The sequence below is a fragment of the Lagopus leucura genome, unplaced genomic scaffold (genome assembly GCF_019238085.1).
Source record: "Lagopus leucura isolate 7727_CA_CO unplaced genomic scaffold, USGS_WTPT01 Super-Scaffold_100057, whole genome shotgun sequence".
Taxonomy (NCBI): domain Eukaryota; kingdom Metazoa; phylum Chordata; class Aves; order Galliformes; family Phasianidae; genus Lagopus; species Lagopus leucura.
The window spans coordinates 1594772-1620141 of NW_024962303.1; the positions used below are offsets into that span (position 1 = coordinate 1594772).

Below are 25370 nucleotides of genomic sequence, written 5' to 3' on the forward strand. Positions count from 1 at the left end.
AAATTACTTTTGTCTGTCTGAAAAGCTGCATAAATTCACATTCATTTCAGCATCACAGTTCATTTCCACAACAAGAGTTACAAACACATCTCAGAACAAAAGCTGCACAAGGCAGCGCTCAGTGACACACAGCACCAGGCACTGCTGCCTGCACTCTGCCGGCCACATCCACACCTCCAGCTCTGAGCATCTCTGCCATGGGTGAAACCGCTCTCCAGCGATGCAGTTGGGGGCAGGAGGGCTGCGCGGGAGGGGAGCTGCCCAGGCTGCCACAGGGCTGAGCCCAGCACCGAGCTGTGCTGCTCACCAGGTGCCCTCCGGGCTCTGCAGTGCTGACAGCCCAGGGACATCTCTGGGAGCAACAGCTCAGAGAGGTTACCACTGTAATCCTGGTGATTCCAGCAGTGCAGGATTATTTTTCTCTTTTTCAAACTCAGCTATCTTGGTGCTGCTCCTTCTATCCTAATGCACTGTCATTCTAAAATTCCTCCTGTGGATTTGCATGGACGGGAACCTACCAGTGAGAGCACTGACAGGCAGGACAGCTGTAAGAACACGACAACATTGTGGAAATACAGATCTAAGAGGATTTGTTGAAGGCCCTGCTGGCAGGGAGTAGGAATAAGAGGAATGCCAGCCTTTGCCTGCATTCAGATCCATCTGATTGTGCTCCTGCTGATTGCTTTGCTTTGTAGCCCTTGTGCTTCAGTTCCTTTCCCTGGGCAGTGTAAGTGCACACAGCTCTAGGCTTACACTGCTCCTGTGATTTGCTGCGCCAACAAAATTATAACCACAGCAAACAGCCCGCATGGTGGTTACATATTACAAAGCACATCATTTAATTCAGAACCAAAGACTACATTACACATGAAAGACACTCAGGCAATTACCAGTGTTAGTCTATTTCTATAGTGTGCCTCAGGTTAATCTGACTTTAACTCTCATGGTTTGTGAAAGCAAAACAAGAAAGAAAATAACCTCTTATGCTTCTGCTTGCAAGTCCTGAAGGCTTTTTGACTTGTGTAAATCTCATATTGCTGTAAGCACATACAATAGGAAGGAGTAGCTGCTCCTTATGCATATCCCACAAAAGAAACATTAAAAAATGAGCTCTTCTATGAAGATGTTCTGGTACTTGTAACAGCACTATGAAGTGAAACAGCATTAAGCTACCTAAAAAACACGGATGCCTGCATTTCACTCCCTGTGCCCACATGGGTGCACTTTCAATCCTTTTCTGTATTTACCACCTGAAATCATTCGTGGAGTTATTAAGAGCAGGCTGAACACGGTTCTGGGCAACCTACTACAGGTGTCCTTGCTGAGCAAAGGCTGGACAAGATGACCCTCAGCTGTTCTGTGATCCAATTCAAACCATTGTAGAGTTTTCCTTACATAGCTTACTTTGCATGGACGAAGGAGCTGGGAGCAGCTCAGAGGGGTCTCAGTCAGCACAGAGCAATTGCACATTACACCTCTGTCCCCACTTTCAGAGGTGTCACAGATGCAAATCACAGCAGATCTTGCTTCAGGTTGAACCACAAGGGTCACCCACACCCTTCTCTGTACAATCACAAAAGAAAGAGACAAAACACAGGGTACTTTTCTCATGATATTTTTAAAGAGCTCAGAAACCATTAAGTGTTACACTTTGCTAAACGGAGTAAAATGAAGGAGTGCCATCTTCATCCCACTGTGTGCCCTGGGGCAGCAGTGCTGAGCCTGGTCCTGCCGCTCGTGCTCAAATCTTCAAGCTGAGGTGACTCCTTGGCAGCTGTCTGTGCATCACGGATGAGCAGAAAGGAGATGCTGTCAGGTGCTCAGAAGGCATGCTGCCAATGCAAACATTTGCTCACAGGCAGCTCACAGTCACCAGAACTGTGAAACATCTCCTCCTCCACATACTCACACCAGCTGGCAGAACCAACTTCTGATATGAGGCAGTCATGAAGTCACTGACTGTTTGTCACAGCTGTCCCCCCCACCAACAGAAAACTTTGCCCTTTCTTGTCCAAGCAGAAGGGCTGCTCAGTGAGGCTCCCTCCATGGCCAGGGCTGGGGACAGGGCTGGGGAGCAGACCTCCAGCAGCATCTCATCAACCCAAACCCAGCATCACACAGAGGAAGCCTGCTGGGTAAGGAACACACAGGATGTTGAGATCCTGCTCCAGCCCCCATGCCTCCCTGCTTCACAGCCAGCACTGAAACAAACCCAGATGAAGAACTGAAGAAAAGGTGACTTCCTCCTTTCTGTTTTTAGATGAATACTTTAAAACAACTCCTTTTTCTCTCAGCACAAGGGGATAACGTTATCTATTTTTTTTTCGGCAAAGTGGGTGTGGAAATAAAAGTTTCCTGCACAATTCTTACTCCTGATGACAGAGTTAAAATCCGCCCAGGAGTGGGAAGCCTGTAGCAGCAGCTGAACTAGGGCTGACAATGAGCAGAGCGCTCATATTCAGAGCGCTCAACAGCCCTCCAGCTCCTCACCAAGCTTAATGAACTATAATGAAAGGAAATTAATGAACTTTCCCCCCATTTGCCAAAGGAAAGAGCAGCTGGACCCAATATGAATGAGCATGATTAAGAACATCATAACCACCACTCAAAATAAAAGAGTGATACACCTAAACAGCCCACAGCAGTTTCTTATCATTAGAACCACTCAGCTAGCTCTGCTTTAATTGCCACTGAAAGACGCACAGAAAGGATTTTTCTACCTTTTCCATTTAAGACCAAGGACAGAAGTACATAAGCACAGACAAACACAGGGACTCAGCAGAGCATGCAGACAGGCGCACACAAAGAGCACCTCAGTGCCACCACACAGGGCAGCGTGACCATGGGAGGACAGGCATTACCTGATAGCAGACATAGGGTCTGGGGACTGCCAGGGCTGTGCCACCCCACACACCAGCAATGCTCACTCCTGGCATCACTCCCCACATCCCCTTGGGCGAGTGCAGGGATTGCAGCCACAGCCCCCCCCTGGGCTGTCACAGCAGCACACTGCTGACACTCTGTCAGTGGAAGCCCTCTCATACTTCTGCCCCAAGCACAAACCCCAGGTCACACTGCACTGAGCCTCTGGCTCAGCTTATGGCAGCCACGTGGCAGCAGCTGAACTGAGAGAACTGCAGGGAAATGTATGAAAGCAAACCACACCATAGAACAGCACAGCAGCCTCGATCCTGCTGCAAAGGAGCTGTACAGATACTGGGGTGCAGCACTTCACCAGCAGAACTGTGGCAGGGGGAAGTCACCAGATGCTCTGCAGCACAGGGAATCTTCAACTCCCAGCACAAGACACCTGTGCTCAGAACACACTGCCCACGGTGCTGCACAAGGATGCATCAGCAAGGCTGATTGCCATGCACAGCTGTTGCCATGCTCCACGATGTAGCTCTCAGACACTGCAACATGCTTTGCCCTGAACTTACATCTGCCCAATTACTCATCAAAAAAACAGCAATCCAACTCTAAATTAACATTTTGTCTACTGCATTCTTACTTGATTCATCAGAAAAAAATCCACACTAAAACCACAGATTCACAGATTAAGTTAATCGGGTGGGGGGGGAATAAGGCTCACAGTTTGGTTGTGAGACTGTGAGGCAATGCCCAACTCAGCTCTGGCAATGGAGTAAGACTGGATTTGGTCTAAGAGCTTCTAGTGAAGACCAAATCTGTTCTGGAGAGAAGAAAATAGGGGAATTCTTTCCTTTCTTGTGGATGAGAAGTATTTTAGAAGGACCTTTTACTCCCATTGTTGGCCTTCACTCAGTGGAAAGGGTTCCCCACCTTGGCTCCTAGAAGCCCAGTGTGCAATGGAAGTGATGCTCTGAAGTCTTTGCTGCAGACAATGCTCACAATGTGGACACAGCCAGAGTTCGTATGTGGCTGTTATAGCCCCGAGTTCTTTTTAGACATGAGTTTGAATCCATCATCCAGAATAGACCTCCGGTTCCGTCTCAGCTTCCTTTGCCTCTGGAGGTGGATGACGACTCCCAGGAGGAAGGCAGCAACCAGGAGGAGGACCAGTCCTGTAATGGCTAGAATGATGACTGCAGCTTCTACTTGCCCTAGAGGCAACTTAGCTCCAAAAAGCCTGACCTTCTGGGAGTCATCCTCATCCTCAGGTTGTGCCCCTGAGAGAGAAAAAAAAATAGTTGTATTATTTCCCACTCTCATTAGCACTGAAAGGTTCTGAGAAACATGGAAAAAGAGCAAAAGAATGACCCAACACAATCAAAGCAAGCTAAAGCAGACCCAGTCCCCATGAACCCAGACCCACACCACTCAGGTCAGAAATTTGAGAATAAAAGGTTCCTTCCCTACTCCACTCCATCCCACAAACCCAGCATGTCTCAAACTATCCCAGCCCTATCAGCTAATCACTGCTAAGCCATCATGAGGAAGGCAGTTGGGGGTTGTGTGAAGCAGCAGTGGCTGAGCTAGGAAAAAAGAACTGAGATAAGAACACACATCTGGACTGGGGCTCCTGCGAGGTCCCCACTCTGCTCCAGGCTGCCCCTGTGTGTGGCTTCTGCTGCTGTAATGCACTTCTCAGCCTTGCCAGCAGTGAGTCACTTCACATCCTGAGCTCTTACGCTTCTATAGTGAAACAGCAGAAATCCCCTGAGAAAGGCAGCTATTGGCACAGACAGCAACCCTCAGTTAAGGTTCTTACTTCATGAGCATACATAGGCTGATGCTCAAGTAAATGCAGAACAAGTTATTTAAGTATTGGCACACTGTCACTGTCAAAACTACTTCCTACTTTTCTTCACAGCCATTCTGATTGAGGAAAACATTGTTGAGAAGACAGCAGAATTGTCAGTACCAAGACTGAAGCTTTGCAGATAGATGGTTGTATTTTCTGCCAATTGAAGCTGTCTCTGAAACCAGCTCAGCTGCATTTACTGAAAGCAGCTGAGAAATACAGGAGTAGTTGTAAAGAGATGGAAAAGAAGAAGGGAAGAACGCACCACCATCAGCTCTTCCAAATGTTACCTCCAGAGAACTGGAAAAAAAGTCATCTACTACTTTCCTTTTCCCTCCTTCTGCTCAACCATCTGCTTCTTAAAAAACCTTAAAGAATGACAGCATATGCTTAATCTTTTTCTCTGTGGGTAAAACAGACCAGAAAGAAGTTGTGCTTGGTGGTGCACCCACTATGACTAGCTGGAGGGACTTAATCTGAACATTCCCTCAACCATACAGGCACTGACAGTCCAAAAAGGGAAAAAAACCTAATCTATGATCCCTGTGAGTTTCATTTGAAAGGAATCAGAAAAATCACAGCATCCTCCTTTACAACCCTTTGAATCTCTGCTTGTATGATAAATTCATATGCATAAGTAGGGTATGAGGCCACTGAGTTTTTTGACTTAAAAAGGTCAAACAAGCCAAAGCATCTTACCTTTTTTTTTTTTTTTTTTTAAATCATCAGAGCACAGATGTGTAAGAAACAGATGAGCTAACTTACCTGGAACTTCTCTATTACCCATCAGTAGCCAAACATCAGGCTAATGCTGCCCAGTCTGGCTGAGGAGGCTGTATACTGTCTTCGTGCTCCTCCCTTCTCCCCTCATTCTAGCACAAATCTAGGTCTCCATACTGACAGGAGATCTCTAATTCTTTGCCTCACACACACACACACACACACCTTAGCAGTGCAAGCCATACATTACCTTCATCGTAGTTCAAAACCACAGGCACTGGCTCTGAAAGGAAACAAGAAGTGGGTGACAAAGTGTGGGCTGAACAAATTGAGTCCAGAACAGACCTGACTTCTGACCAGTAATATCCTTATCAGCAACAATTGCTCACTGATGGCTGAACTTTGCTTCCCAAACTCAAACTAAAATAAATCTCATAATAATACCCTATTCAAAGTAAACTCCAAAAGCAATTTATTACCTCCAGCTGCAAGTATTACTATATTCAAAGGGAATGTCTTAATGGCAATTATATGCTCAATTAACTAGCTGTTTATGGTACAAAAGAGTTGCTAAGCGTGATGCAAACAGAATTTAGCAGCATTAATAAAAAATGCCATTACATGTTTGATGGTAGTAAGAAGTGATTATTTCTGACCTTGTCTGGGCAAGACTTGGAAGAGTATCTCCATGCCAGCATGAATATGATCAGACACATGGCAGTGAAGCAGCCACGTCCCAGGGTTCCCAGCCAGCATCTCTACCATTTCAAAGGTCCCAGGAAAGAGATCCACAACATCTGCTCTGTAGCTTTTGCCACTCTGTGAAGGAGAAGGGAGACTTGCACACAGCGCTCTGTGCATCTCTAAAGTTGTCAGCTTTACTGGAGACCACTTCAGTGCGACTACAGTTTATCAAAGCTCTACAGAACATTTCAAATAACAGCTCCAGGGCTGTAACTGAGAAAGCAAATAATGCCTAAACTAAAGCAACATTAGCTAGGCATATCAGCTATAAACAGAGGTTCAGCCTATCAAGTCTGGGTGCATAATACCACACTGTGCACTGTTCCTGTAAAACCATTCAAGAAGTTCAAGTCAGCCATGCAAATGCAATGACATCAGTGGTCATTTTATTATCAGCAGGATCTTCTTACCTTGTATATGAAGGTCTCAGCATGAAAATGGACCGTGTGGACATCAATCTCCTGTCCCATTCCCAGCAGGTACCAGTTCACCCACTCTCCTTCAAACATGGTCAGCCCAGGCAAGGTTGCATAGAGCCTCCCATTGATTGCTAGGCAGTGAATAACATACAGGGGAAAAAAAAAAGCTATTATTGAAATGGTAAAAATGCTGAATCACCTCAAAGGAAGAAAGCACAGGACAAGTTAGATGTTTTAAAGCTCATCTAGGAACCAGTGCATCAGTATTTCACATCTTCCATACAACACTGTCCCAAAATGTTTGGCAATCTCTCTATAGACTCATTACATACTCGTTCTGTTAACAGATACAGAAGACACAGCTTGCACCTAAAGCCACACAGTAATTCATCCCAAATAATCTATAAAAATTACTTGCAGAAAACCCAGAGTCTGGCTCAAAACAAGGGAAATGCACACAACTCGAACATTTACTTGCTGAATGACAACAGGCAATTTCTGCCAACAGGAACCCTGTCATTCTATGTGTCTTATGCTGCCTGCACACACTGTGTGCTAATCATCAAGGGAAAAAAGGAAATCACTACATGGTGGGACCTCATTTCATAATTAGCATAGCAAGAAGGAATAATGCTTTGACTGCAAATGCAGAAAAGAAACCAAAACAACGGGTGAGCAGGTTAATGTTCACAGGGCAACTGCCATGCTCAGATGACAGTGGAGGGAAAAATACTGGAAGAGACCTGATCTAAAAACAGGACCTCCCGTGTTTTACTCCCATATCTGCCAGGGGCACTTTGGGCAGCCCAAAGCAAGCATTCAGCCTTGGTGTGTTGCTTTACTAGTTATAACATTGGGCTGACAACTGTAACTGAACAGACATTGGTATTTGGAGATTCCTTATATTACCTCTATAAAATAGGCAGTAATAATAGCACACAGCACAACTCTGTTGTTCTCATCGCTGCAGCTGCCTAGGGGCTGGTATTGCTGAGAATACTTTAGGTGGAAAAACAGATACAGTATGTAAGGAACCATAAATAACACAAGATTTTAGAGGAGGTTTGTTAGTTCTGCTATAGGATGGTTTCTTCATAATCAACTAAATTCTATCTGTGTATTGCTGTCTGTATATTGCTGTCACACAGCCTGGTCAACTCATTTGAAATATAACATTCTAATGGTCCCAAGATGACTAGAATGAAAATAATCTGACATCTCATTTCACATCTAATATTTCCTGTCCAGAGTCAATCAGGCACACTAGATATTGAACTCTCCAGCCCATATCTTGCTATTTCTCCTGAGGAAGACAGTCATAATGATTAGCCTTCATTGGAAATCAAAGATCAGTGGCATATGTCCTACATTACTGAGAACAACCGAGAGTTTAACTGAGAGTTTAACTTCGTTTGTGCCACAGTTGAAGGGAAAGGGTGAGGGAAATCACCAGAAGTCAGGCTCTTGTTTTCCGGGCTTTTTTGACTGCTGATAGTGGTGAGAGTGATTAATAACCCTGCACAGATAGCGACAGCTGGGTGCCGAAGAGCCCAGCCAGCATTACCGTGCATTTTGTTGCTTTCCACAAACTTCTCATCCAACAGGTCAATATCCTTGTGACTTCCACTGCTGTAACGTTGCACGTTCTCCTCTAAGTACCAGGACATATTTTCATCAAAAACCAGGAACAGGAGAGCAAACTCCCTCTTCACATCCTTCCTGATCCCATCAGCTTGCAGTGTCCCTTTCCTGCAGACCTTGAGGGGTCCGATCAGACCGCTGTACATATCCTAATCCAAAGGAAGGGAAAAAATCTGAGCTCTTCCCCCTTCACAACTGCTCCCTGCATCACACCCCACTTACACTGTGCTGCTGTGTATGAACTCTCATTGGTAGCAATCAAGGAGCAGAGCACAAGGACAGAGACTACACACGCTCTTATGAATGCAAATCAAAGTCAAACGTGAATGGTACCAAAATAACCCCCACTATAAGACTGCAAAAACATCCAGAACTTGAAAGGAAAAGTCCATTATCTCCAGGTTCAATGTGATGCTTTACTGCAGTATCATTCAGGTCATTTTCCTTATGAAATCAGTGCTACGACAGCAGATTTCAGCAAAGCTCAGAATTTCCCTATTTTATCTATCTGTTCTAAATTTGAACAATTTCTGCCTTCCTGAATTAAACTTTTCACCAACTGAAGCGAGAACTCACTGGGAGATGTCCCCACATCCTGCAAATAACTGAGGGAAGGTTAATTTCAGCACGACGTGGAATTCTTTCCTGTAGGTTTGCATTAGGAAAATAGTGACAAACACCAGGGCAGATTTAGAGGATCCCCTCTCCCAAGAGAATGATAGATATGCCAACTAGGTGGTTTTTCTGCCCTTCACCTGGGCCAATTCCTAAAACATACTCAAGTTGCATTGTTTCCTAGATAGGACAAAAATTGGTCTGATCTTGTTTTTTTTAGTTCTATCTTCTTGTATTTTACCTTCACAGGGTCTACCATGGAGTAGTAGATCCAAGGGACACAGGCTGAATCATCCGGCCCTGGACCAGACCTCTCAGGAATTTCCCATTGGTATGTCACTATGTCACCTGAGGACAGAAGCACCATTAGCACCACTGCGATAAAGGGAGTCCCCAACTTTTAATGGCAGCAAAGCAGAACAAAAACAAAAGACCACTTTGTCTCAGAATTACAACCCATTGTTGGATGTTGCATCACTCACAGGTGCTGAAAGAAGGATGGAAGCTCCCCTCTCACAAACAAAGCAGAGGGGTGACAACAGATGCACACTAGCTGGAATTGGCACAACTCAGTCTTATCTGCCATATTTAAGACTAGACCGGAACGAGGGAATTCTGCCCCTCTTCAGCACCTATGATGTTTGGAATGATCTTTCACCTCTTTGAAGTTTATTTATGATGCTCAAATTCCTTTTTAAAGCTAATATTTTGCTTACTAGCACTATATCTCAGAAAGACAGGGTCCAACTTAAAGCCTGTTTGTTGCAGAGACAACCTTCCAATGAGCATACTCTTGAAGGAGACCAAAAATTACATAAATGGACATCTGGACCATGAACAAAATTTCAGTCAGCGTCCTGGAAAGCAGCTGTGCACATTACAACAAAGACAGATCATGAAGAAAAACAGGGGCCACCAGGCCAGGGCTACCAGAGCTGAGAACAGTGATCAGCCTTCTTCTCACAGACCACGCTCGGTGTGGGGGACAAGGCTATACAGAAAAAACGTACTGCATTTACCCCAAAGTCAGAGCAGAAGCACAAGAACTCCCCTGGGCTGCCCATATAAGTGACAGTCAAAAAACACAGTGAACCTGAAAGATCAGTTTTTGTTCTGTTCCAGTCCTCTATGAGAAGAAAACAAGTACATCTAAGCCTATTTAAAGGAACAATCTAGCTGTAGGCTAAAATTAGTTTCCTAACTTAGTGCAGGAATAAGGCTGGAGGACACTGACTTACCAGGATGTGCTACTTGTGGCTGTCCTGCCTGCCTTTCCAGCACCCCATGGGCATGAATGGAGTAGGGTCGTGAAGCATTGTTCTTGAATACAACATTGAGAATCTCTCCCACTTCTGCCCACAGAAAAGGACCTGAAAATAGTAGTAATGTACACTAAAACCAGCAAGAACTGTCGTATCTTCTAAAGATTATCCCCCACTTTTCTCATTCTTTTCTCCCCAGAAATACTCCCTTGTAATACATATGATGCTCCCCTGACTCATCACTACTATAACTCTACCACCAGAAGAGAGCATTGGAGAACAGTCCCAATTCAAGAAAATATGAGTTTCACAACGAGGGAAATGAAGGCTATTACACATTTTAGCTGTAGCCTATCCAACTAAACCTTAATTTCTGAATATACACCAAATTTTACAACATTTTTTTATCTGATGTTTTTGGTTTCAAAAATATTGGCAATACTCAATATGGACTGACAGCATCACAGATCAGAACTGCAGTCTATTTCAAATGGCCTCAACTTTTCTGCCCTGCCACCACTTGCAGTCCTGGGTTCATTAAAGGAATGTCTCCACAGACCTTTACAACACCACAGTGTTTCTGCATTTTGCAAAGCCTGTGTGCTATTACTCCCCCCTCCAAAAACCTTTCATACCTACAGATTTTCACCCACATCTCTGACTGCTCTACAGAAGACAGATTGTTCCATAGAGAAATGCTTTGCTTCAGGCATGGAAGAAAACTGGCAGCAAACACAGGCCTGAGAACCCAGCTCTCTACTACGAAGCTGTACTCAGGACCCTCTTTACTGCTTTATCCAAAGCTGGCAGATCTGGACACTCGGGATTTCTCCTTACTGGCATACACAGCACACACCTGAGTACGCAGGGGGCCTTCAGATTACAACCCTTAGCCCAAGCACCACCTGTATGAAGGGAATACTCTGGACATTTCCTTACCTAGTATCCCCAGATGTTCGTCACCATTTATCCTAGCTTTAGGGGTCTGGAAAGTCCCATCTGTGTATTCCCTGTAAACTGCTTTCTTGTACCTGGAGCCAATCAGTCCATCCTTATTGCTCAAAAATATATCGGCGTAGCTGAGAAGTGCAAAACAAGTGCTGTGTTACTCAAATGGGCACACAAGGCACAGGCAGTGAGCCCGTGGTACGAGGCTCAGCAGCTGACAGGTTTCCCAGAGTCCCATTTCAGCTGCAAAGGCTGGCAGCAACACCTGGGCTACATCACCAGCCCCTGCAGCACTGGGTACAGCCACAGCACCATGCCACACGCAGCCAAGACATCCAACAGATTTCACTCAGGTCTGTTGAACAACCTTGCCCAGGACTTCCCCAGCTCAGGCTGTACCTCTCAGCAGAGTGGTTGTGCCGCTCTCTCTCCCAGCTCCGGTCTGGTGCGTAGTCCCACTCCACCTCCTCTGCCACTATGTAGTACGTGCGCACCGCTCTGAATGGGAGAGCGGGAGGCAGAGCCCTCCTGTTGCAATTGGAAACCGAGTACTGCTCCCTCATTCCAGCCTGGTAATGATTGCTCGTCTGGCAGTAGATCTCAAAAGTCCCTGCGGGAGGTGGCACAAACAGGACATCAGCTGCTTCAAAGATGCCAGGAAGCAGTGCTTCCCACAGTGTGTGACATCAGCACGCGTGCTGAGCAGATATGGGTGTTTGTTTAAGGAGCAGGAATGACAAAGTCCCACACAAAAATTACCTCAGCAGGCCATCCTGCACAAAACAAGCAGCTTATTAGACATGAAGAAGCCAAGGAAGTGACAACTATGCTACCACTGCTGGTTAAGCAAGAGATCCAGCCTGCAAAAGCTGAAGGGGAGGAGACAAGAAGCATTTGAGGCATGATGGCGAGGTAGCACTGTGTGCCTAACTCCCAAACTGAGAAGACACGGGTCTGTTATTGTGAACCTCTGCACACCACAACTCTGCTTCATTCTGAATGGTATGGCTGCATGTTTCTATGGATTACAGGCAGCAAAGTGCATCAGAGCTACTATTGCAAATACTAAATAGGAAGTGACAGCTTAGAGAATCAATCTGGGATGATGGGACAAGATTCTGTATCTCCCATTCTTCTCCAGAATCAGGTGCAAAGACAAGAGCTTTGGGCTTGCGAATAGGTCTAAACAAGATGCAATGCACAGCTCAGCCTGTAATATGCAAGAGTTCACACTGCTAATGAACCAGCCACAGTAACAACCTGTTACAACCAGAGACTTATCCTAATGCTGGGTTAAGTGTGCAGACTCTTACCCTTGTTGTCAGGCTGCATAAAGGCAGTAGCAAACGTATGGGGGAACAGGTTGGCTGAATCTTTCCGCATCCCATTCATCTGCAGAGTGTTTCCCTGAAACACAGCTCCATGTACATCTGCTTCACTGCCCAATCCCAGAAGGTGCCAGGACACATTGTCTCCTTCACACATATCCAGCCCAGGCAAGTTACCAAACATATATCCATTGATGGCTGCAAATGAGAAAATAATTCACTCTCTGGTAGATATCAGCCAGGAGATTTATTCTGTGCATCTATCTTGATAGGGTGAGCATACCACTGGAAAAGCATCTTCCTCTTAATTCACCCGTGAACACACTCAGGACAGACTTCCCAAGACAGCAGTGCTTCTCGCCCCACATCCCACCCGCTCTCTGGCCTCGCCTGATTTCAGCCCAGCACAACACACAGCCACTCCAGGTTCCCAGCTCAGACTTTGGGTGAGCACCAAGCAATGTTTGGCAGATTCACTCCTGCTGCCCACAGAACAGCATCAGGCCATACCATGCATCCTGTTCGATTCCTCAAAGCCATCATCCTTTTTCAGAGAAGTCTCTTCCATCCTCAAATAGTACTTTATGTTTGCACTTAAATACCAGCTGAGGTTCTCATCAAACACACTGAAGAGAAGGTAAAATTCTTTGTCGATACCTTTCTAAGATACAATCACAATGACGGCTGTTAATTTTTTAAAATGTCCCCATTCACTACCCTTACAGATCAAACTGTTTTGTCTCTCATTTTCCCCCTTCTCCTGTAACTTGGCTCACTGAGGGCAGGGCTGTCCTTTGCTCATTTTGAGTGTTTCAGTTCTGCTCTACAAGCAGCACCACTCTCAGGTTTGCCCTGGTATGCCACATGAGCAAAGCGATCAAAATCAGGAGAGGAGCACGACAACATTGCCTCCTTCCCCACCACGCTTACATTTACATGTAGGCCAGAGAACATGGCTTATAATCACAACCCACCCCTCCTTTCTCCTACCACAGGCCTTAGTTTGGGAATTTTGTATTGCCTTAAAGCCTTAAAAACGTTAACTCTCCTAAGAGATGCACTGCACAGGATGGTGTTCCCCCATTAACAGAACATTGCCAGTACTATCCAGATGCTTACTTTGGTATCTGTTTCCTTAGCTGTACAAAGGAAAACACCCTAGACAGGGCTAAGCATTTTGTAGTCTGCGGCACGTAGGTATGTATGAGGAATGGCTGTGCATCTTTCCCAATTAACAATTAAAGGGTTACCTAATATCATGGAGCTGCTGCCCCAGATGGTTCTTCCAATCATACATCTCCAGATAAGTCCACCTGTTCTGTTTATTGCCTCTCAATACTGAAAAGCTCTTATTACCACAGTTCCTTCACACAGTGCACTTCATATACTCGTGATCCTCTCTGCTCAACCAGCTCACTAGTGCAGAAATGTGAATCTTCCAATCTATTCAGAACTCTCAGTTTAGCTACACCCTGCCACCAGTGAAAGCAGACTGCCCCAGGGAGGCTTAGCAGCAGCAGCGTCCTGATCTTTCAGCCACTCCCTGATCTAAACTGCCAGACAGGTAAGGTGACACCAGGCTGTTTTTCTGCTGCCCACCATTTCTCACAACGCAAGTCTGTTAACGACTTGCACTTCCCCAGGTTGGTTTACTGCCTTCCCCAGGCTTACTGCATTGAGTTATCCCTGACTGAAATTCCAAGAGCAAGTTCTGGCCATTTCCCAGATCTCACTTATCTTTCATCACAACCAGAGACTGATGCAGATTTTCAATTGTTGTAGTAAGCTCTGCTTGAAAATGAGCTTAAATTGCAGAACAAGTGAGACTCCCCCAAACCTCAGAGCATCACAGTCATTTGAGCACACCATGCAGATTTTCAGATGTGTGCACACCATGTAGGTGTGTTAAGATGGCTCCTCAATGTCTCTAAGGCTGCAGTGAATATTCTTTTGCTCTGAAAAGAGTATTTTCAGGCAGTCAACTACAACTCTCAAGGACCAAAGTTACCTGGAAAGTCACACCCAAGGTACATTCGCATCTGAGTTTTAAAACAAAGCCCAGAAACTATTTCAAGGGCAGTCCTGAACGCTGGCCTTTCCCACCAGACCTGCAGCACCCAAGTGCATTGATGTCAACCTGCCTTCTGACTTAGATTAGACTCTCCTGAACTCATACTATCACGTGTTTATTTTCAATGGTTTGAGGATGTTTCCTTTCCCTTTAAGGATACAAAGAATCTGATAAGAGCATGGCAGGAAAAATCCTTTTTACCTGTTTGTTGTTGTCATCCAAAGTGCCCGGCTTGCAGATGACCAGAGGGCCTACCAAGCCTGAGCTGGTATCTCTGATGGGGTCCACAGCAGAGCTGTACATCCAGCTCAGGCAGGGAGGGTCGCTGGATGTCGGCCCAACGTGCTTCGGTATAGTCCAAGCATATGTAAAATTGTGCAGAGGTGGAACAGACACCCCATTTCGGGACACACCTTCAAAAACAGATGGGCATGGTTATTCTTAAGGTCTGTACAAACCCAGTTGCATCCTCTCACCAGTTACACTTTCATGCACATCACATCTGAGGTACAACGTAAAGTGTTCAGAAAGTGCACTCAGCTGCTCTCACAATCCCCTTCCTGGTATCAAGGCAGAGATGGGCATGCTGACAGCAAATAAGTGGACATCACTACATCTAGGACATGTGCTGGCAGTACATGGGCTACCTAAGCTGGAATGCAGTGGGCACATTCCTCTGCTCAGTAGGTCTCAAGCAGTCAGAAACAGCCTGAGGTTTACTTTTACCATTTCTCAGGTGAAAATGGTACCTTTGGAACCATGCTACCTCAGGCATCCTCCCTGGGCATAAAATCTGCAGAAAGACTCCTTCACTTCTTCCTCAGACAGACCCAGAGAACCAGGCAGAGTGCCACCCAGCTCCTGAGCACATTCAGTCCTTCCTGGCTGCAGGAACTTCCAACACAGAAGAGGCACAGGCTATGGAGCTCTACCACCAGGAAGAGTATTGAATTAATAAAAATAAATGAGCCACAAACCATCATGGTACAGCATCCCTTCCCATGCCTTCCCATAGGACACTCCATGAGGCTGGATGCTGAATGGCCAGGAGGCTTTGTTAGCAAATGTCACCAGGATGGTGTCACCAACTTCAGCTTTTATTACAGGACCTACACAAACAGCAGAGAAAGCATGTTAACAGCTGAGCAAATCACAGGACAACCAGGTGAACAAAGTAAGGCAGTGCCACCTTTGATCCAAGGCTGATGGGAACAGACTGGAGGGGGATGAGTTTGAATGAGTCTGCGCAGCTCCCCCTGTGGATGATGCTTATCTGACCTTCATTTTTTGTTTCTTCCCTATTTATTTTAGGGAAAAATATCCACAATTCCTATGAAGTCATACGCAAGATTACCCTATCAGTTCTCTCCCCGTGGCTACTGCTGATAACAACAACCCTTGTTCTCTTCCCACAGATCTGTGTTTTATTCCATGTGCTCCTTCCTCCCATGGCCTCTCCCAGTACCTCTATCACTAACTTCTGCTCTCATTAGTCTACACTGATGCAGGAAATTGGACCATGCTCCTACTGCGTACCTCACAGCCTTCACATGACTCATTTGCCCTTGCAGACTCCCTGTATTCTTATTTTGCTTCACCTCTCATACTTACTGTATAATCAATTAATATAAAGATGTTATAATTGTGAAATAAACCAGAGAGTTTGGCTAAGCAAATAATAACAGAAAGAGAATAGATAGAATGCTTACACGTGTCCTGGGCTCACTGCAAACTCCAGAGGAGGGATCTCCAGCAGAGATCCTTCTCCCCTGGCAGTCAGCCCTTAAATGGCTCTGGGAGAGGCGCAGCCAGGCTCCATCCCTTCCGGCAGCACAGGAGAATTGCCTTCACCTGTGCTCCGGGGCTGACTCAGTGCTCACCTCAGGTGGTCAATCAGACCTTCAGGCTGTGATTCAGCAGCTCCCATTCACCTGGGTATCACGGAGAGCACAGAAGCAGAAGCTTTCTGTGAGCACTCTGGTGATACTCAATGGACCCACAGGTTCATCCAGCCACAAACACTATACTGTCACAAATACTATAACATGCTTCTCCATTCCTTACTGCTGACCTCCAAGGAGTGCTCTGGCAGGAAGGCAATTCCCTACGTTCTACATTAAAATACCTTACCACACTGAGAAACAAGGGCACTCCTTACATAAGCCCATCATTCATGCTGGCACTAAAAGAGGTTTGTATTGCTGGATGATTCCTACCAAGTATCCCAAGGTGTTTCTCTTCTTCAGACTGCTGTTTTTCCTCACGGAAGCTCTCATCAGTATATTCCACATACTTCACCTTCCAATAGACTCCTCCAATTCGGTAGAGGCTACGCTTGAAAAACTGCTCAGCAGGGCTAAAAATGCAAGACACAGATAACGTGTCATTTTTATGAAAGATCAAAAATAAGTAACAGCTGTAAAGATTTTCCTCTCCTGTCACATCCTCAGCAATACACAGACGTAACCTGCCTTGCAGGAGAGGCAGTTTGGTTACAGGGACCAGTCACAGCTTTCAGTTCTAAGGTCTGCAAGTCACTGCAGGGCTTTGGGTAAATCATTAAATTCTCTGCACTTCTACTTCTCCCTCCAGCAGCTTCCTAGGGAAGGGAATGGAGAGAGAAGCATGTCTTTGTTTCAGTTTGCCAAAGTCTGAAAGGGAAACCACTCAACCAACCACTATCAAAGCTATCTGACAACTAGAATGGAAGGACGTCAAGAGGTCACTAGATTTGATTTCCAAGAAACTCCTTGCTGCAGCAGGGCTACATTGAAGCATATCTGCAGGCTAGCTCTGCCACCCTGTGTCTGCTGCAAGACCTGTTTCCTTAACAGCTCATCAGATCTCTACATTTCTTCTTAGGTCAGACACAAGCAGCAATGAAGCACAGAGGCAAAAGCAGCAGCTCACATCCTACACAAACTGGGACTCTTGGAGCTTATAGGTAAGGCTATGAAACAAAACAGAACACTTCCATGTGAACTCCCCTGAGATACCCAGTACTGCATTCAGTGCAGCCCAGCTATAGCAGCTGATATTTCTAGATGAGCCACTCCATGCAAACTGCAGGCACACAGCTTGCTAAGGAATAAACCCCATATTATCTTAACCAACCTCCCCCAGCAGACTGGAGACCTCCAACTACAGCTGAAAGACCATCAGCTTACCTGCCCACCTCACTCAGCTGTTTCCCACTGCTGCGGTCACGTCCTGAAGGCCCATAGTCCCACTGCACCTCCTTTGCAGCTATGTAGTACTTCCGAGTTCTGCCCTGCAGGGCGGGCTCCGGAGCTTGCCGAGAACACGGCCGGACTTCATAGATGGCAGCCATCCCAGCTGCCCACAACAGGTGGAGGACACATCAGCTTAACGTTACACCTCTCAGCCACTGAACAGAGCACCTTTCTACCAGAAACTGGATTCTCCTCCTCTGCTGTCCCAAAAGGTACATGCCTGAGGTGACTGGGTTGTTCCCACAGAAAGGAGCTTCTTTCTGCTGGTGAGCAGAGCTCCTTATACTTAAACTCTGGATGCTTCGTGATTATGGACAGACAGCAAACAGAGCCTTCTTCTGATGTATCACACCAGGAATTCTTAAAGGAACTAGCACTTTTAGGGCACTGTCTCATCTCAGCTTTCAGCTGTGTCAAATTTACCATTCACCAGCAATTGATGTAGAACATCACACCACTCCCAGTAAGTTTGACCTACATATTAGCAGCCAATTGACCCTACTTCATACAAGACAAGGAATCGCCCATTTAACTATGGACATTTCTAGTGGGAATGCTGCCCAAGACACTGCCCCTCATCACACTGTACATCACAAGACACGTGATGGGGACAATGATGGACACTGGGTGAAAAAAGGGAAGCCACAGAGTGCAGAACAGATTCCAGCCTCTGTCTTACCTTGTATGTGATCATTGAGCTGACAGCTCAGTAGCCATCTCCCAGGGTTACCAGGGATCATGTCTGCTGTAACAAAAGTAGCTGGGAAGAGGCTGGCCACATCTGTCCTATGGTCTCGAATGCTGAGTGTTTCTCCATGGAAGTAGGCTGTATGAATGTCAATTTCATTGCCCATGCCAAAGAGGTGCCATGCAACATGATCCCCAGCACACATTGTCAGTGCAGGGAGATTCCCAAACACATAACCATTGATAGCTGAAAAGGCAAGCAAGTTAAAATCAGAAGTTAGAAAAAGGGCCATCAGAGCTTCTACCCGCAGGTCACAGCAGACATGTTTGAAGGGGGAACCAACCTTCCTCTTCTTCTTCTGGAGAGCTTGGCTCTACAACTCATTTCATAACACAAACCATTTTTCAGAATCTCCAAACAACTAAGAGACTCACTCAAGCCAAAGAATAAAACAAAATACTTTCTATTTCCTGGAGCTGCTGCAGTTTGTGATAGTTTGCCTATCACCTGATCTCAGAGCTTTCTATACCCCTTTTCCTCTCTACCCACAGCCTGACATACAACAGCGGAAAGCGCATTTCAAGATTTCAGAGCACTGACCCATCCAGAGCATCTGGGCAAAGGCAGTGGCTTTACAGAATTGACTCACCATGCATTTTGTTGCTCTCTTGGAATTCCTCATCTTCTTTGTCTACAGATCCTGGATCAGTGCAGAATGATGCAATGTTCTCATCCAAGTACCAGCTTAGGTTCTCATCCACCACACTGAACATGAGGAAGAAGTCAACATCCACATCCTGCCGCCTTTGAGAAGTGCCTGTCAGTATTCCTAGGGGGAAAGAAAAGAATGAATACCCGTTCATACAGAAAAGCAGACACTGGTTTTAAAGGCTTAAAGAACCAATAAAAGAACAACAGCTTATCACACAAATTACAGATGGATGCTTCCTCCACCATTCTGGCACACTGCAGAGCTTCAGCAATCTCATACACTTCTGATATAACCCTGCAAGCTCAGTCCCACACTGCTCTAGCTCTGCATGGCTGAACTAGAACTCTTTCAGTGTTCTGAGTGCTGAAATCAATCAGTATCTCTATTTTTAAAATATACAAACTAGGTCTCATGCAAAATTCCTTCTCTTAAAATGAATTCAAATAGCCCTGTCAATCAACAAACCTACAAACTCATCTACCTGGCCACAACAGGATAAAGGCAATTCAGTGACTGCAACCCAACCAGAACACAGGTGCTGTCATCTCCAGTCACATCACATTTTCCCTACAAAAGTGGGAGCTGCCCACTGGAGCATCCTTTCATCCTGCTTCTGTTCAAGTCACCACAAAAATCTTCACTACCAGAAACCACAGCCCTCAGCTGCTTTCCCTTCTTACCTTCCTTGCACGTTACCAATGGCCCAATTAATCCAGATGCAATGTCTTTTGGTGCATCAACATGAGAGTGATAGATCCAGGTCAAGCAGTTTGGATCATCAGCTGTTGGGCTGTGATCTTCAGGGACAGTCCAAGTGTAGGTGTAACTCCCTCCTGGGAAGACAGCATCATCCTTCTTCTGATCCTGGGGGGACATATCGGGATACAGGGATCCTAGAACAATTGAGCAATCAACGTCCATTCAAGAAGAGCAGAAATACTCATACACATAGCCTTATAATGAGCCTCTCACACTTAGATAGCTGCATACAAGTAGAGGATAGCATCTTTCAAAGCAACACTCAGCAACCCAAGGTTGAAACAGCAATTAAACATCACTCTCTCAAAAAGAAACCAAGGCAAAGAACCACTGTAAGGCAACTTGCTCAACAAACAGGTTAACAGAGTCAGAAAGGTTATTCTCATTCTCCCTACCACTGCTTTGCCTTCAACAACACCATGTGCCAGTCAGCCTTCCTACAAGTCTCTAGGGTTCGCTTGAAATCGCAGCTCCTTGGCCTCATACTTCATTCTTAGGAACACTCCAAATAATTACTGTAACTCTTCTCCTGTGCCACTCTCCCAGAAGCAAGTTTTAGAGGTTCTATGAAAATCAGGAAATCTGGACTGTGTACTGCAATGCCCAGGTCAGAAGACTGCTCCCAGATCCATGAAGGTAAGTCAAGTCACAATGCTGGATTAGTACAGACCAAAGTGCAGCTGCTTCCCAGCAACACAGCTCTGGGCTAACCAAGTCTGGGGTGTTTTTTTTTTTTTTTTTTTTTTTTTTTTTTTTTTTTTTTTTTACAGACACTTCTCAGTGCATACTCTTCAGTTTCCCAACCAGAAAAATCCATCTCTTTTATGGCAGTGGTTCATTTACCTTCAGAGTCCTTCTCGTAGAAGACACCGTGAGGATGGATTGTATACGGCCGACTAGCAAAGTTTTTCAAGTGTACTTTAATGGTATCTCCCACTTCTGCTCGGATGATGGGCCCAAGGAACCCCAGCCACGCCGGTTTGGGAATCTCAGCAGTGTAGGTAGAGTCTATGTATTGCTTATAGACAGATTTCTTGTAAGTACCTCCTATCCTGTCCTTGCCAGGCTGGAGGAACACTGAGGCCCTTCTGTTAAATTCAGAAGAGAGGAAGACACTGTGAGTCACACATTACACAAAACAGAATGTAACACTGGAGAAAGCTGTGTGTCACTGCTGCTCCCAGGTAAGACCCAAAGCTTTCAGCATCACAGAAACCTCCCATGCCCTACCTTAACATATCCATACCCAGCAGCTGCGAGGGGAACACAGCACCATACAGGCAGCATAGCCAACAGCATCATCTGCTACACAAAATTCAGCAGAGGACACTGGGCAGCTAATGGCTTTGTGAGTCCAGAAACTGCTACAGGTACATGTAGGGGTAAACTCCTGCTGACACACAGCCATGGCCTCGTCCTGAATTCATCATGGAAGGGCACAGAGCGCATCTTGAACTTTGCAAACTGTGGGGTGTGAAGGATGGCACTTCTCCAGCAGTCACAGACAAGGGACACAGGGAAGAACAAAGCCCTTCCCTCTCCTCCATCAGCCTTTATTGTGTTTTGGAAACACATCTCAATGCCTCTGTAGGGTTTGTTGCTGGCTCAACAAACAAGGTTAAAAATACTAATAATAATCTCACAGCTCTCCAGCTGAGATATGCAGCCTGAAGGGTGCTTTTCAACTCATTTTTTGCCATTTACTTGCAAAATGACAGGCAAGTATGGCAGGTATACACCCAGCACATTACAGCTTTCAGAGGTGCCAAAGTTCAAGACATGAGTATATTTGCTCTTCATGACTATTTCTTAGTAGATAAAGAGATGAGTCATGGCCCAGATATGAACAACACAGGCGGAGATGAGAGCTCGGGTTACTTTCCCCACCCCCTTAGGACTGAGCAATGCTCACTGTTCTGAAATGGGCAAAGCCAGCGCTCATCTCCAGAAGACAGACAGCAGAGGTCAAAAGAGTAAACGCTGCCTTTGTCATTCAGAGCTGTGGAGGGCTGGGCTCCAGCTATACAGTCTAAAGCTCATGTTTGAGAAGCCATCCCTCTAGCTAGTATCAAAGTATATGGGTAATTCAGACTTCTCTGCAACCTTTCTCCACGTAGCCCATCCCTTTCAAACTAAAGAATTCTGTTTTACCACATCTGCCATTCTCCTACCAGTTCTTATTGCTAGCAGTTTCACTTCTGCAATCACTGCACACAGGAGCGCTGTTAGCTAACTGTTTGCAGTGACAGCTTTAGAAGAGTTTAACAGCTCCTCATTTCATTTCTTCTCTTCACGTACTCCAAGAGATAGTAAACAATAAATACTGCATTTGTTATCACTGTGGGTACCAATGAAAATACCTGCGTCACTTGATTCAGCCCGACCTTGGGGGCTTCTTTTCTGCAAACAAACTGAGCCTATTTGGCATCTCCAGAGAGAGGCGACTCGTGCTGAACTGACAGCCCTTGCTTTTCCTCTGCCCTCCTCCTATTCCTGCTGGATTGCTGGATGTAGAAACCGCTGGGTGCTATTTGTTATGGCACACAGCACTGAGCGACTGGGCAGGCCAACAAATAATTTGTCATAGAAAAAGGACTAAAACAAATGCCTTCAGAAATTTGTGGAAAGCTACAAAAAACAAAAGTTTGTTATGCTGAAAACTGGGAACAAACTGTTTTTGTAGTGACTCAAAGGGATTACTGCACTTTCCAGATTTACTTCTCTCACAAAAACAGAACATTTTCCAAACAACCCCAAGATTTCACTAAGCGAGTTCCATCACCTCCAAGGCTTGAAGTCTCAATGAACAAAAACAAGCCAGCCCCATGGACTCATTTCCATGGAAGTGAAAAGTTGTCATGCTTCAGGATACCTACATCACCAACTGGAAGTAGGAAATGCAAACCCCAGGGCAGAGCATTGCACAATCTGCTCAATTATAGTGTTTTCACTTCCCTCCAACGTAGCTGGCACTGGTCACTGGATGCTTCATTAAATTGACCATTCGCTTCCTCACAGGAACAGCTTTATCGTAAGAACACAGAAACAAGTTAACCATTAAGCTCATAAAGGCCACACAGCTGATCCTATCTCCTGCTTGCTTAGATGACCCAGAATACTTGCACAAAATTACTCAGGTAGCACAAGACTCAGTTCTTACAGAACTAAACGTACAGGCTACGTGCGATGCTTTGGTTGCTCATCACATTCATTCCTGTTGGAGCATAATTCCAGTCCACCTCATGGATCCCCAGGTAATAGACTCGGGTGATGCCTCCAGCAAACAGGGGCGATGGCCAACAGATGCAAAGCAGCAACAGCCAGAACAACCGCATCGTGGTGTGAGCAGAACACTCTTCTGGAGGATATGTCTGCGGGCAGGAAAAAAAAAGGAAAGGAAAAGGAAGCAGAATCTGACCACATAACTGTATCCTAAATTAGTTGGTTTGATGACACCCGCACATCGAGCCAACATCGTTTGAGAGAGTGTGAAGTCAGGTAGAAGCCCTGCGGGGATCATTACCTGAATGCCCACCAGGGTGAGGAATAAAGGAAATCCTCATGCTGCACAATGAGGGCACAGATTTGCCTTGATAATCAGCACACACAGCTCCACACCATGCTTTCCTCATCACAGTTTAACTCACTGCTTTGTCAGTAGCAATTCCAAATATTTTGTTTAATAGTGCTGAGAAAATGCTGCTATAATTGGCAACCCCTTCACTAAGAGGGAGATGAGGTGAACAGAGCTGTTTGCAGCAGAGTCACCCACAGTGCCATGCTGCATGACACAAAGCAGGGGCTGAACCTGCCACAGGCACCAGAACTTCAAGTGACATTTTTCACCAACATTTTCACCAATGTCCCAAATAATCATAAAGGACTGCATAAAAGGCAGAAGAAAACAATCCTGAGCAAATAACACTGAAGTACTGTTAGCACAATCCTTCTCTGCTCTACTAAGCCACCGAGAAATACAATTCCACCACCAAGAAGCATTTCAAATTCTAACTACCCTCAAGGATGCTCTTAAGGAATGGTCCCCTGCCACCCTTGGGTATGTCTGGATTAGCAGCACAAGGCTGGTTCCCTTCAACTGGTCCCAGTAATACTTCCCCATGATCTACATCATGAAGCAAGGAGTTTACTCATAAACACTGCACTCAGCATCAAGTTCAGTGTGAGGCACCAGGAACACTCTGGGGGACTCAAGGAGAGCAGCAGGAATTATGTGAAAGCATTCCCAATATTCTATCTTACTTGCCTGAAGGAGAAACTGATGGAGCATGAGAACACAGAATTACACAGAGGATATAAAAATAGATATGAAATAAAGTGGATGAGAAATTAAACACAAACCCACACAAAAACGTTTAAGAAAGATCTCATGCAGAGATATAACAGGGTTATGTGCAGCCTATAAAGAAACTGGCAGCTAAAATACAGACCCAGTTCTTGAGATACATAAAAGCAACTTCGAAAAAGTTCAAAGAGAGAAACCAAGGACACAAGTAAAGAAAAATGCAACAAAGGAGCGACGCCATAGCTTTTCGTAAACTTCAAGAAGGCGACGGCGGCAAAACACTACGCAAACACAGACGGGTTTTGTCTACGATACAAGGATGGCTGTTATCGTTCAGCCGCGCTCCGCTGGGAGCACCAACACAACGCGCAGCCCCGGCCCGCTCAGCCCCGCGACTCTGCCTCCAGCTGCGCTGCCGGCGGCCATCGAACTGCGCTGCCCAGAGTTCTTTCTATGTTGAAATAAGACTTGATTAAGAATAAACGCAAGTTTCGCGCGGGTCCCTGAACCTTTTTGTTTGGATAGCAGAGTTTTCCCAAGAGTTAGTATTCTTAATTAATAAAACAGGAATCGTAGCCGAATAATTCAAGTTAATCGGCTCGCTAATCAAATGCCACTAATCAGACGAATTCACCCGACGGAACCCGGGTTTCTCAATAGAGAAAAAACACGACGCCCAACGGGAAGGGGAGGGGGAGCACGCGCGGGCAGAGCCGCTTCGTTGCTTACTGTGCGGAGGGTCGGCCGCCAGCAGAGGAACATCTCCGTCCGCGGCGGCGGCGCGAGGGGAGCGGCCCAGCGAGCACCGCGGGGCGAAGTCCACCCGGCTGGGGGCGCCACCCGCAGGTGGGGTGGGGCCCGGGATGCCCCCGCACCGACCGAGGGGAGCGGGTCCGCCCGACACGGACTCCGCAGACGGGCACTCGCACGTTTCTCAGGAGGGCTGAAGCCGCCCGCGGCGCATCCCGAGCAGCGACGGCCCGGCGGCCGCAGCTCGGCACGCGCACCACCGTACCGAGCCGCACCTGTTCTAGAGCCGCCCCGCTCATATCCGAGCACGGCCCACACCTGCCCGTCGCAAGTAGAGCCGGAGCGCGGCCGAACCTACCTGGGAACGCGGCTCCGCCCACCACTTCTCTCCCGCGGGACGCGCCGAGCTCGCCGCTGCTGCCGCGCGGTCCCTTTAAAGACGCGCGGTGAAGTC

At 46.2% G+C, this 25370-nt stretch overlaps 1 protein-coding gene across 2 annotated transcripts; it reads right to left on the reverse strand.

The window, feature by feature from the left end:
- Window positions 1-1599: 1599 nt before the first annotated feature.
- On the reverse strand, window positions 1600-25369 carry HEPH (hephaestin). Of its 2 annotated transcripts, none has more exons than XM_042886387.1 (21): window positions 25275-25369; window positions 23038-23234; window positions 20707-20951; window positions 19785-19997; window positions 19042-19221; window positions 18384-18638; window positions 17639-17807; window positions 16688-16827; window positions 15449-15580; window positions 14673-14884; window positions 12911-13061; window positions 12386-12598; window positions 11472-11682; window positions 11064-11203; window positions 10101-10232; window positions 9104-9210; window positions 8171-8396; window positions 6598-6737; window positions 6100-6262; window positions 5694-5726; window positions 1600-4148 (listed from the first exon to the last, which is right to left on the reverse strand). In XM_042886387.1, the coding sequence occupies exons 2-21, from the start codon at window positions 23196-23198 to the stop codon at window positions 3904-3906; spliced, it is 3468 nt and encodes a 1155-aa protein (XP_042742321.1). In that variant the 5' UTR covers window positions 23199-23234; window positions 25275-25369; the 3' UTR covers window positions 1600-3903. The 2 variants fall into 2 exon arrangements, with proteins under 2 accessions (XP_042742321.1, XP_042742319.1); XM_042886385.1 differs by lacking the exon at window positions 25275-25369 and adding an exon at window positions 24896-24961.
- Window position 25370: the final 1 nt, after the last annotated feature.

Coding starts and splice junctions, on each gene's coding strand:
- HEPH (XM_042886385.1), bottom strand. CDS start 24,928: ATGTTCCTCTGCTGGCGGCCGACCCTCCGCACA. Junction 19,998..20,706: donor CTACGAGAAGGACTCTGAAG/GTAAATGAACCA, acceptor CAATTGTTCTAG/GATCCCTGTATCCCGATATG. Junction 6,738..8,170: donor GGAAAGCAACAAAATGCACG/GTAATGCTGGCT, acceptor TTCACTGCCTAG/CAATCAATGGGAGGCTCTAT.